Source organism: Neopsephotus bourkii, unplaced genomic scaffold, assembly GCF_033783945.1.
Source record: "Neopsephotus bourkii isolate Nb327-2 ecotype Australia unplaced genomic scaffold, CSIRO-AGI_Nbou_v1 NB_1139, whole genome shotgun sequence".
In the NCBI taxonomy this organism is placed as follows: Eukaryota; Metazoa; Chordata; class Aves; order Psittaciformes; family Psittacidae; genus Neopsephotus; species Neopsephotus bourkii.
The window spans coordinates 4,407,801-4,423,818 of record NW_026901625.1 but is presented as its reverse complement, the minus strand read 5'-3'; the positions used below and the strand labels follow the sequence as shown (position 1 = coordinate 4,423,818).

At 46.6% G+C, this 16,018-nt stretch overlaps 1 protein-coding gene across 4 annotated transcripts in view; it reads right to left on the bottom strand.

Moving 5' to 3' along the window:
- IGFN1 (immunoglobulin like and fibronectin type III domain containing 1) overlaps positions 1–15,634 on the bottom strand; it is a 212,574-nt gene extending 196,940 nt beyond the window's left edge. The window contains exons 1-9 of one of the 4 annotated variants that reach the window (XM_061363116.1): positions 15,249–15,634; positions 10,116–10,259; positions 5,629–5,697; positions 5,105–5,227; positions 2,490–2,629; positions 1,797–1,896; positions 1,280–1,327; positions 698–743; positions 36–210 (exon numbers count right to left, since the gene is read on the bottom strand). In XM_061363116.1, coding sequence (XP_061219100.1) covers positions 36–210; positions 698–743; positions 1,280–1,327; positions 1,797–1,896; positions 2,490–2,629; positions 5,105–5,227; positions 5,629–5,647 — 651 coding nt within the window. In that variant the 5' untranslated portion in view covers positions 5,648–5,697; positions 10,116–10,259; positions 15,249–15,634. The remainder of the gene's footprint in view (positions 1–35; positions 211–697; positions 744–1,279; positions 1,328–1,796; positions 1,897–2,489; positions 2,630–5,104; positions 5,228–5,628; positions 5,698–10,115; positions 10,260–15,248) is intronic. The other 3 variants (XM_061363117.1, XM_061363118.1, XM_061363119.1) reach the window with 3 other exon arrangements.
- Between the last annotated feature and the right edge of the window lie 384 nt (positions 15,635–16,018).

Here is a 16,018-nt window from a genome sequence, read left to right as displayed (position 1 = left end):
AGATCAGTGCCTTCTAGGGTTGCAGTTTATTTTACCTCTCCTTGTTCACTCTCCGCGTCCTTCCTCAGCTCCTGCAGCTTTTTCAGCATCCCACGGAAGTCAACAATTCCATATTTGATGCAGATTTTCTCATAGTCTCTCTTATCTGCATGCAGCAGCAATTGCCAGACTGCTTCTTTATCCAAGGGTTTGGGTTTTGGTGCTGGGGCCCTTAGAACCAGGGGAAAAAAATATATCTAGACATTTTGACAGACAACAAAAGGTCTTGGTTTTCTATGCCTAAGCCTCTTTCATCTCTCTTTGTCAGTTCTGTAGTTCACTTGGCCCTGGTGATGTAGGCAAGAAAGAATGGGACTCTTACAGAGCAGGTTTGCTGCATCTGTACTACACATTAACTGCTGCCAGAGAACAGTCTTGCCCTGGGCCATATAGGCAGTTGTACACTGTTCAATCAGCAGCAGTCACCAGCACCGTTTGGTGCAGGCTAACTTGCCCTCTCCCAGGTAATTTCTCAGCACAGTTCAGGAGCTGGCACACTCCGAGGTCATTCCCATGAGGCAATCTTTGGGGGTTCCCTCCTGGGGAATGAAGGGATCGGAACCAAGAGGTGTTGTTGCCTTCAAGATCTATGAAGCTGTCCCCTATCCTCAAGAAACCTTTAGGAAGTGTAACTATGGCCTTTGTTGGGGAGGCTTACCGCTTCCTCAGCCGCTTCCTGGAGTCCTCAAGCGTCTTCTTTAACTCTATTACAGCAGGAGGGGGAACAAGAAACATTCAGATACCCAACAGTGTAAACTTTACCCCCCAAAACATAATAATGCAAAATAGCCCCTGGCCACAGGCCATTCTATTGATGCTGTTCATCTCTGGTGATTTTTTCCCACTCGGCATGAAACTTGGAGCCAGTTTTCTCTGCCATCTTCATGTCATTTGATGCCATTAAAGTCCACCACTTCCTAGTGATTCCTCTCTTTCTAGAGAGGACACTCAAGAAACCTACTGTCTCCCAGCTGTGTTAACATGTTGGATCCGGTTGTATTTGACATCACAAAACCCTTTTCTAGCACTAATGATTCCTGAATCATTAACTAGAACAGCTCAAAGCCATGCCTAAAATCATCAGTTTTCCCAAAGGTAAACAGTAAACAGAGACAACAGAACATGAAAGATCCATTAAACCTTCTCTCACTTTACAAGTCTGGGGCAGTAATAATGGGGTAGAGAGAGTATTAGCTTTGACCCCCTGCCTCAAAAGAAAGGAGCAATCTAGCAAACTTACCATCAGCAGCATGAACAGGGACGTATTTTGCTTTCCTCTTAAAGCCAACTGAAAACAAAACAGATCAGAACAAGCCATAATTCATACTAACAGCAGTAAACCAATGACAAGAATGGATCAGTTATATTTAACCACAAAGTGCCCATTTCACTGCACTGACTATAATGAGAAGGCAGGAACTGAGGTCAGGTGGCATCTGATGTGGGATGGATCCCTCTCAAAAGACTGCTTCATTCAATGCTATAAAGAAAGGACTAAGCCACTTTGACACTAAATCCAGAGTGCCTGATTATGTTCCAGTGTGGTGACAATAATACCACTTTCTCCTCCCTTGCCTCATACTGTCATTGAGTGACCAAACTGGGGGTGTCACAGGGGAGCTCCAGTTCTCAGTGAGGGAAAAAGTAGACCTTCACACCAAGGATACTTGGACAATGCTCTGGGCACCCACCCCCAAAGGACAGCAAAAGTACTTGAGCCCAACAGACCTTTGGAGCACAGAACCTGTCAATCCTACCTTGTATGATCCTGAGGCCAGCAGAGCATGAAGCTTCCCCATATTCATTCACAGCAAAGCAACGATACAAATCACTGTCTTTTGCAGTGAGTTTGTTTATCTTAAAAAGAAGAACACAGTGAAAGCTCGCAGGGATGTGCTGTGAATCAGTTCACACCCGCTCAGCTTCTAACAGCTGCTCAGTGACATCTCAGATCTTCCTCCTGTTCCCAGAACTACTCCAAAGAGCTTTATTTGCTTCTCTTCATGATATCTCAGATCTGGTGACATAGAACCATAGAGCAGTTAGGGTTGGAAAGGACCTTAAGATCATCCAGTTCCATGGGCAGGGGCACCTCACACTAAACCATGGCACCCAAGGTTCTGTCCAACCTGGCCTTGAACACCACCAGGAATGGAGCATTCACAACCTCCCTGGACAACCCATTCCAGTGCCTCACCACCCTTACAGTAAAGAACATCCTCTTCATATCCAGTCTAAACTTCCCCTGTTTAAGTTTTAACCCATCACCCCTTGTCCTATCACTACAGTCCCTAATGAAGAGTCCATCCCCAGCATCCTTATAGGCCCCCTTCAGATACTGGAAGGCTGCTATGGGGTCTCCAATCACATCTCTATCAGCCCACTGCAGGTTTTTCCTTTCCATTGCTCTCCTGCTTCCATGAGTCCTGTCTGAAATAGTTGATATTTACCTGCAGAATGAATTCATTTGTAACGCTATCGAAGAATGTTTCATATTTGGCAGGGTCATCCATTCGGCCTTGTGCACGCGTCCATTTCACATCAGGGGTTGGGACACCTATGACCACAGCTCTGAAGATGGCATTTTTACCTTTGAAAAGAGGCAAGAAATTAGTTAAGACAGGCTTGAACATGAAGACTTTCATGGCAAGCCCCTTATGTTATCAATAGCATGATCCCCAGAGTGAGACATCTCTGGTTTAGGCAATTCTATCTTTTTGTTTTCCTTTTTAAAAGACACCTAAATTATCAGTTAAAGTTGTACTAAATGCCAAAATCACTGCAAGCCATCTGCCATAATCTCCACTCTAACTTACTGGCTTTCAAAGGGATAACTTGAAAACTCACCTCTAAAATTCACCACTGACTTGGTGAATGAATTCACCACTGACCCACATGGTCAATGTGGGTTTATCGCACAGCCACACAGATAGGAAGTTACGCAGCCAAAAGAGCAATTCTTTGGTGTCTTGGTCTGATTTTCATCTCCCTCAATATTTGAGCAGGGCCAAAGAGCAAGCAGTTATAAGCCCAAGTCCAGGTTTATCTGTATTCAATCATAAAAGGCCTTCACCACGTGGTCTTAGCCTGCAGACATGACTGCACAGATCCACTGATCAGCTCTGAATTCAATGATGCTATAGCAAGTTCAGCCTAGACTTGCTTCTGGCAACTTGCGTGCACTACTTATACCACAGCCATGAAATGCCCAGATCCATCCTGATCACACGACAAGTTCCCATTCCTCCCCTTTGATGGGACCATGCTGGGCAGGATGTTTAGTAACAAAGGACTCGCTGTGCTGGAGTCCCCTGTCTCTAGACATCAGTAAAGTTCATCTGTGAATAGTTGCAGCTCCTGATCTCTCATTTGGATAAGCTTGGATTTAATACAAGGTGGAAAAAGGAAAATATCCCTTCTGCACACTGAAGAAAACGTGTTCTGAACAGACCATACTGTACCACAACTGGGAGCACCCATGCAGGGTTCGATGTTTCACCCTGGACTCCCTATATGTCATCCTTCTGCAGCTTCTTCCTCATCTGCTAGCCTGGCACCACTTTGTACTCCAACCACACCAGGCTCTGCTGTTTGAAGAGGCAAGGGAGGAAGAAGAGGATGGAGTTTGCCTGTGAGCTCTCTCCTCTCTGCTCCCCTAAGAACCTGAGTATTCTGCAGCTGGCCACAAACATCTCCAACAGCTTTACCACTGCCCAGTGCAAAGCTTTTCTTCCAGAAGGCTTCAAATACATTAGAAGCACTATAAACCAACAGACCAGAGAAGTGACTCATGTAGGTAAGTGGGAGTGTCTGTCACAGGGCAACAGAAATGGAGATGAGTTATCCATGGACGTAGCTCAGGGTGGGAATAATTACTACCTTTCTTTTGCAATAGTTTTGGCCTTCAGATGACCAACACAAAGCTCTCTCCAGGCAGTCTTGAGATGCTTCCCACACCCTTCTGCAGTCACCACCAAAACACTCACTTGATGCAGCAAAAGCTGCCGCCAGCAGATTCTTATCAAAAGGCATCTTCGGACTTTTCCTGAGATTGCAGCACTATTATTAAACTCTGATTATGCCTTTGTCAAATTTTAGTCATTCTGGTTGCAGTTCCCCATGCTTGCCATCTGTCCCAAGACAGCTCCCCAGCTAGGAGTGTCAGCTCTGCCATGCACTGACTGCAATGGGGCAATGATGATATAATGAAAGACACTCATCGTGCCTGAATACCCTAATGTTTTGTATATGAACCACGAGGAACCTACTGTAAATGAACTCATTTGGAAACGTTAGAGAGGGTGAGTGAGCACCCCGTGGCTCATGGCTGAGCGAGGGGAAGCTAGTGGAGCAGGAGGGATGTACCACTAGAGGCCACTGTGCTCATTCAGAACATCTCAATGGCTAGGGAAACAACGCACGAGTGTGCCAACACTGAAATCCAGGCTGCCAGGATGGGTTCAGACTTATGAGGAAAGAGGAGCCACACGCGCTCCTCAGGCCACTCCACTCCAAAACCCAACCAAACCCAAAATGACTCAATCACTCTGCAAGTGAAGACATTACTGGGAGGCTTCCCATTGCCTTCGGTCTCAGCTCTAAGGCGCTGCCTTTTCTGTACTCTATGCAAGATCCATATTGCTTCTTGCATCTGCAAGCAGTGCAGCTGCAAGCAGTACAGCTGCCTTTAAAAAGCAGTTAATTTTAGTGCTGAACACTCATAATACAAGCTAGCTCAACAGGAAAACCCCAACTTTTTCAATGTCCTTCATCTTTTGCTGCAAAATACTGAGAGAGCTTCCTGTAGGATTTTCTGGATTGCTGCATTCATTAGGAGCCAGATTCTGATCTTGCAGGCACTAATGAAAGCTCAGGAGACCTCTGTCAGTACTGATGAAATTGTCAACCATACAACAAAGACTTGGGCCATACAGAACTACTCTTATGGTTTAGTCAAATCTGTTCAGAAAGGAGCTTGATTTAACAGCAATGATGGTTTCATGTAGGTGAGACATGGAGTCAAGTCTCCAGGACTGTGGCTTTGACTGTTATTTAAGACTCTCACCTTCCTCCAATGTCAGAGAGACAGGTTTCCGCTCAAAGTCAGGTGTACTGCATCCCTCTGGAACCTCATCCACAAACTGGGTGATGAGAACTCCCGGGACCAAAGATTTCTTGAGGGGTTTTACTAGAAAGGAAAAGTCAAGGAAAAATACATTCCATTAAATAGCATGTTTGTCCTTTAGAAACAATCAGCCTGCATCGTCTCTCTGGGACTGTTCCTACTCAGCTCCTCTTGGATTATAAAGGACACGGCCATTGCAAGGAATGGAGGCTGGAAGCATGTCCAAAGGCTGAAGCATCAGAGGTCCAGCCATGAGCAGGCTCTACATCAGTTATTATAGAAAACTTCCAAATCTAGCATAAGAAAGACACCATTGCAGAGGTCAGCAGAACCTGATGGGCCAGTTACCGGTGTCTCTCCTTATGGTGGTGAGGCAGATAGCAGATTGCTGAACAAGAAAAGCAAGTTGGGTTCATTCCCATGGGTACCACTAGGAACTTCCACAGCTGCATCTGTTCTCTCACCTTCCTGACGGCTTGTCATGATGCTTTGCTCAGCTGCCCCTGGTCAGCACAAACAGGCTACAGGTTCTCCTGTGAAAGAGACAAATCATTTCATTATTGACAGTTCCCAAGGGGAATGCTCACTTTTATGACACCATTTGCCCTTCCTCACTTGCCACATCCTAGCAGCCAAGCTGAGAAAGGCTTGCCAATGAACACATGATGACACAGCTCTGAACCAACACAAACCAGGTATGAAAATGGCTAGCAGGGCTAAATGGGAAATACACACATGTAACAGCATCCCTCTGTCACCTCTTCCATCTCCATGTCACCTGGCTTTCCTCCAAAGACCTCCTCTCGTGTTTCAGGCAAATATTACACCACATGGCACTCATGTGGTGAGTTCTGATGGATGGCAAGAGCAGTTGCTGAGAAGAAAGCCAGAGATGGATGTCTAAACTGGGGCATGAAGCAGCAGCACCTCCTGATCTAAATTAGCTTGTCTAAATTAGCAACAGACCTGAGAGCACACTAAAAGCTACTACTTACTTTGGAAGGAAATGGTAAAGCGTGAACTTGGCATTAACTACTTATTGTTACAGATCACTCGTGTGACCTTCTGCCAAAGGTGTCTCTCCCCCTGTATTTATAAACTGGACGACATGTAATGTAACACATCACCATCCTGCAAGCAAACTGTGAAGGCAGATTTCTTGTCACATGAGAGATGCTCAGAAACTCTAGACTTACCGAAGCTCTGAAAGAGCAATTAGATTAGATTCCCATGTGGCATTAATGCTGCGTCTCCATTTACCTCCTGCCCTCCTTCAGTCAACAAAGGCACACAAAAGCAGGCAACTTTGAACAGCTTGAAAAGGCAGAGGGACTTTGTCAGCACACCTATGACTAATTCAGTTCCTTACATCAGACACCCATCCAGCCTGGTGTTGCCACACTGCACCCGATGAAAACTCAGAGCAGGACCCCAATGCCTCCTTATCGTACATCTAGCTTGGAGCTGCATGATCTGTGTGATACTGACTTTGTGACAACACAAATCTTATTTTAGGGCTCTGCCTACTATCCAAATCTCCTAACTCCTAACTTGGAAAACCATTCTGTGAGCCTATGGACTTCAGTGGACATGCACAAGAAACAGGAATGGGAAATTATACATGGGACTGTGTGAACAACAGCCAAGACCTGGCTTTCTCTCACCTCCTGGTCTGGCGTGGGTGACTTGTTGCTACCCACCAAAACAAGAGGTTTCCACACGAGTGTTCCAGCTTTTGTGTGCTGCTATTTTGGCACATGCCCACAGTTACTGCTGCGAACCACTGGTAGGTGGTGTAAAAATTGCCAGTGAAGGGGAAGAAAAGCTTGTGGGAGGGAAAAAGACACAAACCAGACTTGAAACGAAGATGATTCCAGGGCACCCTGCCTGCAGCGGGCAGGGCATTGCACAGCAAATAGCAGAGATTTTCAGAGACTCTTGATCACCCTCTTCTGATGGATGTAATTTGTCCTCCAAAGCAATGAACTGTATTAATAGTAAACATTCTAATCCCCTATTGCCTTTTGCAGCCTTTTATCTTCCTAAACATGTCACCACCCCTGGGGCTGAAGTGTCTAATGCTTACAACTTTCAACAAACATGATTGCTTGACATTAGCTAGCAGAGGCATTCCCCTAAGCTCTTATGATGTTACACTCACATTTACTCTTTGCTACTCCTGACTTCTTCCCCTCCACACTTGGCAACACTGACGAGCATCTACACTGAAACACAAACATGGTCCAAATTCTCAGGTTCAAAGCCACTAAGAAACCTGTTGCTTATGGTACCAGTGATTGTTCTCAGTCCAGAGCGACTGTGGATATACATTTAATGCTAACCTATTGAGAGAGGGCTACATCCAAACCTAGTTTATAAAAGGAAACAAATACTGATGATTGTATAGGTGGTGATAGGCACCATATACATCTTCTCTCAATGTACAACATGAACTATGTGCACTATGTGTAAACTGCTGAGTTTATAGGGCCTGAAATATCCCAGAAATCCACTTGGATTAAAGATAAGCTGCTGTGAGTGCTGAAACTCCTGTGAATTCATACCTTCTGGAGGGCGAGACAGGAGCATGGTAATGCCACACATTGATTGCGCAGTTAAAATAACAGTGCCAGGATATGCGAGACAACATTCCTTCTGCAGAATTAACCCAACCACACTGCATTTTCTAGTGTCCTCTGTGTTAAAAGAGGCCCAGAAAATAACATATCAGGTGGCAGAGCCATTCAGACCCTGCCCTGCTTACTGTTAGCATTTCTACTCCCTTGTTTCACGAATAACCACGGTTTTGCTTTGACTTCAGGTCAACCCCAGAAAAAGAAATCATAGCATCTTTTAAAAGAAATGGAAGACAGCAAAAGCCTTCCCAAAATTGCCACAGTGTAAATCACATCTTCACTCACAGGCGCTTCCAATATGGGTGTCCGGATTAAGATGATCACAGAGGTTGCTATTTATTCAACAGAGGCAAATACTTCCAAAAGGCAACCTACTCCTCTCTAGGGGAAATGCTGTTGACCAACATCCCCCGCACAAGAGGGCTAATACTGGAAGTGGCTCAACAATCTCACTCCTCTGAAAAACACATCCTTGTTATGCATTAGGCTCGTTCATAATCAAGGCTTGGATATTCCTCACCCCAGGCAGAAGGCTGCAGAGATGTCCCCTTTGGAGGTAGTAGCAGAGTTTCCACAGCTTTGAACGCAGAGGAGGAGCAAGCCCTTGGCTAGTGAGGCTATTTTTAACCTACCAAAATAAACCAGGTAGCCTGATGGGATGGGAGGTCTGCTCTTCAGCTTGTCCATCTATCATTCTGGCTGGCCGAGGCAGAGCAAGAGCCCATTCCCTTTTGCAGCCGGACTGGACATTAGTGATAGGGCCATAAATCAGCTCAGCGAATAAGCAAAACGTTTTGGAGTCACAGGGTTTGGAGGCACTCGTGGTGTCACAAGTAGTTATTTACGAGGTTCAGGACAGTGGAACACACAGACAAGATGTGACATAATTGCTGGCAGAGGCCAGTGAGCAAAATTAACCGGACTTGTGGAGAAGTGACAGGCATGGAGTGGTTCATGTAGAGGTGATGGGTACAGAGCCATGGGAGGTACCACATCCCGTGAGTGATGAGGAGTACAAAGCCATTAGCACAGATGGCAGTAGAAGACTTGAATAATTACAACAAATCAATCAGCAGCAGATGCAGCAGTCTAGTTCTTTTTGTAATTCCTAAAGATCAGGACAGTCCTGACATAAGCAATGTCCTAAACAAAACACCAAAGCGTTGTGAGCTCAGTCTCGAATCCTTGCCATGCTTTACACCAGAGACCCAGACACTCACTGAGAAGAAGCATCTCTCACCTCAAATTGCTCTTTCAGGTTTGGGTGGGCTTTCTGTTTGGGCAACCTGGCCTAGTGGAAGGTGTCCCTGCCCATGGCAGGGGGTTGGAACTGGGTGATCTTAAGGTCCTTTCCAACCCAACCCATTCTATGATTTGTTGACTTTAAGTAATATTTTGAAGTTGAGTCTTCCTATTTCAGAAGACTTTTAAAGGAAAATCTCTAAGAGTTCGGTTAGAACCATGGAACTGAAGGCCAGCAACTGCAGAAGCGCAGCTCCATGCAAACTCCTGGGCATGTCAGAGAGGGGAACGTCACAAGCACTCCAGTGATGAATTGAGGTCTTATGGAGAGTGGGGAGGAATGCCCAAGGATCAGATTTTGTGTGACTTATTCCTTCGGTAAATCTATACTTAATTTGATCTTCTCTTCTGCCTCGGGGATTATGACTATAAGTGATTGCTCATGCTGCCCACAAGCTACGTACACATACACCAGATACGCTCTATAGCTATTTGTTTACAAAAGTGGCATTGACACAAAATGCCATAAGGAGACACGCACCAGCTGTATTTTCTAAGTGAAGGAAAGCAACGGAGCCCTAACAGCAATGAACTGAAGCGTGAACTCAGGTCACTTTGGGATGACAACACAAGGACAGGTCAGTCTGTTCCTGTCGATGTCCACAACACATCCATGAATTCTCGCCTAGCAGACATGCATTTTCATAGAGTCAATGAATTTCAAGCAAGGATCACAGAGCGAATACAACAGATGTCCTTTAGGAAAAACCAACATATCCCTACTTACTGCCCCAAGAAATGCGTGCAAAACACATTAGAAACCATAGTGTACCCAAACCACAAGTCCCACGTTAGCTACGTGGGATAGTTATGGCAGTGCTACAGCAGCCTGCCATCTTCCCAGGGAAACCAGTGTACGCTACAGGACACCACTCCTCCCAGAACATCTACACCCATTTTCAGACCCACAACACCACAGAGCACCGGCTACAGTGAGAGCGATGGGGACACGGCACACTCCCAGCTCTCTATCACCCTCACACGAAACTCAGTCGGGACATGACCAAACTCACTGCTTTACAGGTTGAGCTTCTGAGATGGTCCTGCTCAAAGTCAATACTGCATCTCCCAGGACCACGGTGGCTTCTTCTGTTGGCTCAGACCACAGAGCTCTTCATAGCTGTTCAATAGGTCTCTTGGGCACAGGTATTAGCGATCTGTGTGAAAGAAGCCGTGCCCCTTATTAGCCTGTTGTAAATGTCACTCAGTGGCAAAAGAAATGACAGATTCCTGTCCCGCTCACACCTCTCCCCTCTCCTAGAAGCTATGTCTGTGCTCAGGACCTGCCCACAGTCTGCTCTGTGTAGTTGTAGGGGGCTCACCTCCCACAGGACCAGGGGAGGTGCCATTGAACCCAGAGTCTTTGGCAAGCCCCAAGCAAGGCAGTGGGCCAGCTTGGTCAGATGTGACCATCAGTCAAGACAACACTGGATTTCCAAATGCAAGCTCAGTCAAGACTTCGTGCCTTGAAGAAGGACAAGCATTTGTATGACCAATGGCTTCTCCAAAGAAGGGACAAGCTGTATATCCAAGTTTCATAGGGCACACCATTAGACTGGTTCTCAGAGGCAACAAGTCCTTAGTACTCATCACTCCTTAGCAGAGAAGTCAAAACAGTGAGTTCTTGCACTTCTGTATGGAGTGACCATGCCTGGGCTTCGCCTTCATACCCAGAGTCTTTCAGTCTGTGCTATTCTGAGAGGTCTGACAAAAAAACAGCTCCTCCTGGAACAGCTCCGCTGCTACAGCCAAAACAGGCATCTCAAAGTGCAGTCTTTCCTTCCAACCAAGCCACAGGCTGATCCCATGAGCAGCACCAGGGCCACCAGTTTCCATGGACCGGTTTACGCGAGAAGTGCAAGTGCTGCATACTGTGCCCTAAAATCCTTTGTTTTCAGTCAGCTCTTGCAATTTGTAAACTTCCTTCCCCTACTCAGAAAGCAGAGGTACCTCTGTTTAATTCCTGATGATCATAGATGGCCAGTCTAGGACTGAATGCTACCTTCTCCCAGCAGCAGTACATGCAGACAACAAAGCCTGCTCTCTTTGAGCATGAAAGTCTACCTTCATCACTTCTGGCTGCAAGCATGCAATCTTGATTCCCTTTGCATTGTGTCCCACATATTCATAACAAATCCTCATGTTCAATTCTGAGGTGAAGGGCTGGTTCCTGCAGTTGGCAATCAAAGTATTTCTATCACGGTGACCATGGTTCACATGAGGTTTTCCTCTGGTTTCCCATCAGAAGCCTCAAGTTCTAAAATCTGTGGTTAACGAAGGGAACATAGAGCAAAAACTTGGTCCTGTAGCTGAGACTCATGTTAAATAGGACAAAGAGAGAAGAACCACAAAGAGCACCATTTCTGTTCATCTGAGATAAGGTTTCAGTCGAAAAGGCACTGGTAGTAGCACTATGATTTGTCACACATCAGCTGTTCTGATCCAGAGATCAAAACCTTTGCAGTGCTGGGGATCACCATTTTAATCCATTTAATATATAAATGTGACTATTAAATTCTGGAGTGATTTTCTTCATTCCTTCTTTCTTTTTGACAGTGATTGCTGGCGACAGCGTTTACACCTTCCCCGTTCCTAAGAGAACAATGCCAATAGAGGAAACTGCAATTGTTCAAAAGCTGATGCTTGGGCTGAGATCACTGAGTTCTGCATCCCTTGTTATGTTCACAGTGATACAAAAGTAGAAGTAATTCCAAAACCAAAGATATGAACAATTTGAGAGTTAAAAAGCCAAGAAAAGAAGCCAGCAAGGGTTTTCCACCTGCTAGTGGAGAACCCTCTCTCTCAGTAGCAGATCCTGTTTTCTATCCGTATCCTTGGCAGTTTCCCACAGCATCTTTCTTCACCTTTAGGCCATCAGGATGCTTCCTGAGACATTGACTGGGTGCTGTAGCCATAACATTAAGTACCTTTAATACAACCACTTGCTACACAAGTCTCTAAAGACACCTCATCTAAGCCATGGGAACACTCCCAGAGGAAGCGGTTATTGACATCTACCAAAACCTGAATTGAGGGCTCATCAGCTGCAGCAAGAGCCTTCCCCTAAGGAGAGTTAGCCCAGCCAAAGGATCTGCACTTCCCAGAGCCACAAGGCTTCCTGCTGCTCCCTTTCCAGTGGTTTGCTCCCCATTGGCACTGCACTGACAATGATATTTAGTCTCAAATCACATTCAGCTGGTGGGGTCTGGTTGAATAACCGAGGAATTCCCAATTAGAAAGACAGTTGGATCTAGCAAGTACCAGAAGAGCCACAATTCTGACCGGTCCACCGAGGCCAGACCTGATAAGACTTTGCCTTATTTGCCCTGGTTTTACAGTTTCCTTGGCTGGGAAGGAATGGAGACCTCTCCTACAGATGGGCTGATAACTCAAAACCATCTGTGACAGAGCAAACTCCTCCAAGCGACTGACCTTCTTCCATTTCACAGTTTGTTTGCCACCCGCCCACCCAAAAGTCCTGTTAACCCCTGCATGCCAGTGCATGAGCTACCACATACCACTGAAAACCTGCAAAATGTCACAAGGAAGCCCGGGTACATTCAGCAGCGGTCACTGCTTCCACTGCAAAGGGGACGGGTTTTGCCCTGGAAGCAAGTTCATCCCACTGAGGAAGGGCAGTGAGGAAGTGTCAAGAGGCAACAGCTGCAGGGCAGTTATTTCAGGACTGGATTTGAAAGTGCATTTTATGTGGAAATGAGGCCCTTCGGATCTTCTGTTCTCCCTGCGATTCCCTTCTTTGGTGTATGAGGATGAAGGCGACCCGGTCTGACCAGTGACAATGGGCACAACACCTCCTATAGACTGTTGGTGCCCACCACATGGCTTCAAGCAAGGATTGAAGAAAGCAGGACATAGCAGGTCCAAAAAGCTGACTGGATTTTCCAGCTCACGAGCAGATGACCGAGGTCAATACTTGAGTCACTTGGCTGAGCTGAACCATTCCCCTGCAGCATGGTCACTGGGCTGAAGGTCAAGGTGATGTCAGGGAGGCTTTTGGGCAGAAATACTCGGGGATATGTAAAAGGTGAAGACATGCAAAGCTCAGTAGTCAGGTTCAAAGTCTATTTTGCCATAATAGCAATGAGAACCCCATAAACACTGTGCAAGAACACAAAAAATTGCATTCAAGGATGGAGAAGGGCATGGAAAATGGAATAAAGGTCCAAATTCAGTCAAGACTACCTGCAGCCCTACAACCACCCAATACGCCATATCAGATGAGGTGGGCTGAGAGCGCTGATCTCGCTGGTCATGTACCAGTTAAAGGACATTCTCTGTTCAGATCAAGCAATGGACCAAGCGGATCACAGAATGGCATTTTGGTTTTAGCAGGAGAATGCCCTGCACTAGGATGAGGAATGTACATACACCATGTATGGGGGTGCCCTAAATGAGTCTTCTGGACTCACAATACTGGATTTTATATAAACGTGATGCATTGAGCATTGAGGACTCACAGTTCCCTCTGATTTCAGTGGAAGATGGAGCTTGGCGCTCTTTAGAGATACCTGTTCTAGTGGAAGGTGACCCTGCCCATGGTACAGGGGTGGAACTGGATGAGCTTTAAGGTCCCTTCCAACCCAAACCATTTTACAATTCTAAGATGCCCGTGCTCAGCCCAGACCCTCAAGACCAGCTCATCTGTGTTGTACACCCCAAAAGAAATTTAAGGTATTATTTTAAGGCTCAAAGCCTTGGTTATTTTACTGACCACACTCAAGATGCCAGAGTCCCCTTTGTCACCAACAAGCTGAGGTCCATCACTGTTCACACAGAGCCACGATTGGACCCCCACTGCAGTTAACTGGACTTTCACATGCTGAGATGCAACTCAACATAAGGAAAAGATTAAAATCAGGGTGATGAATTCAAGCAGCAGCAGGGTCTGCTTTCACACTGAGGATTAGCCCCCTCCTTCCCACAGTGTACAGAATTCCTTCTATTCCCTTGTTCAGACTGATTTAATCTGTTTGCATCCATGACTGACTGGAGGTGACATGCTAGCATGATCTGTGATTTAGATGGAGCCTGGCTACCCATAAACCTGACATTCCTCCCTTTCCCTTGCCACAGCTGCTCTCACAACTATTTTTCCTGCATCTTCTGGCCAGCGCTGGAATTTCCTTGTTCTCAAAATCATGGATAACGAAGATACAATTAAACATACTCATTATCAGACACATCACCCCATCAGCACTTCTTGAGGAGCTGAAGACAACAACATCTTCCCCCACCATGTGCTTTAGCGAACGTAGTCAGGCATGCCTGCACCACCTGCACTTGACCCCATATGGCCACCGTGCTTTGCCAAAAGTCTTCTTGTCCAGCTGAAACCAACTATGCACACCCGAACCATTTCACATCCACCCCTTGGGCATGCGGAGGGTTAATAAAGCTCACTGCATGCACTGAAACCCACTATATTGTGCTGTTTGGATGCCAGGAGGCATTCAAGTTACAAAGCTGCTTCTCATTTCTTCCCCTCCCCAACAACACAACACAACCAGACATAACAAACCCTCCCCGTTGTGATTTATTTGCTTTCCCCAGGAGCCAGGAGCAACAGATGAGGAAAACCCAGTCCTCATGAGGAGCTATTTTAATGTTCCATGCCCTGATGTGCCAGCAAGTTTGACACTGAAAGGAAGATAGGAAGAAAATCCCTCTGAAACCCTCGGAGGCCACAGCATGTGGCACCTTCCCACTTGCTTTAGCTTTACATTATTCCCAGCGTTGTTGTGGTACTGCCCTGCCTGACCTGTGCCTGGGCACAAGTTCACATCCAGCACCTCCAGAGGACTCCCACTGCTGTGAATGCCATCCTATCCCTTCTGAAGGTTGTCCTCCTTCAAGCTCTCGCCTTTCCCAAGCGCGCTATAAAGTGCCATTGAGAGCCAGAAAATGATGCCAGCACACAGCAAAGAAATAACCAAAACAGAAATAACCCCATGGGAAAGAGGGGGCATCTCTCCCCATTCACCCCGACTTGCCCCAGGAATCCCCCAGTGCCCCAAAAAGGTCGCAGTGCTCCCCTTTCCCCCAGCATGAAACCAGCAGGGACCGCGGCTCCCCATCAGTCACCTCCTCTGCCTTATGAAGGTGACCCCAAGGAGCCCAGCACTCACCTGCGGGTGCCACAGCAGAGCTCCTTGTGTTCCCTGGTGCTGGCAAAGCCGCAGCTCACCCGAGTCCTTCCTGCAGCCTGCGTTCGGCTGTGGGATCAGTCCCTGGGATCCTTCTCAGCTGCTCCCTCTGCCTCCCCTTCTCTCACACGTGCTCCCTCTCGCTCTGGTAGGTGAAGCTTGTCACAGGGCTGTTAGCCTGCACGACAGATGATTCCTGTGCAGGGACGTGATGCACCTGCCTCCTATTCGTTATTATTTCAGTCCATACCAGTAATGGTGCTGGACGATTTTGAGATTAACGTAATTCTCCAACGTGCCCCAGTTGGAGTGGGGCTTTCGCTGCAGATTGTGTTTCCTTTTCACAGCAACACATTAAAAACAGACGCAACCCAAGGGCTCTGGGTGCTTTAAAGGAAACAGCCACTGAATTGGGTTGAAGCCAATCTCGACACTAACCAGGGCTATTAACCCATCAGGTGAGGGGAACTTGGCTTCAAAGCACATTGAAAGATGAGGCTTCTCCAAGCTTCCTCCTTTCTAAATAACTCTTTGAAGAGTTTGGGTTATGAATATAAGGGGCAAACTGAGCACCTCACTGTTGAAAAGCAGGAGCCTGCACTCCAGTGTATGGCTGGGAGCAGCCCCTGCTACCCCCATAGCTTTGTACACCCCTGGGAATAAAAGGTACCCTTCAAAGCATTAGCAGGGGATTAGGAACCATTAGGTCAGGCTGGAAATGGAGATCAGTTGCCCCTGCAGACTAAGTTCTG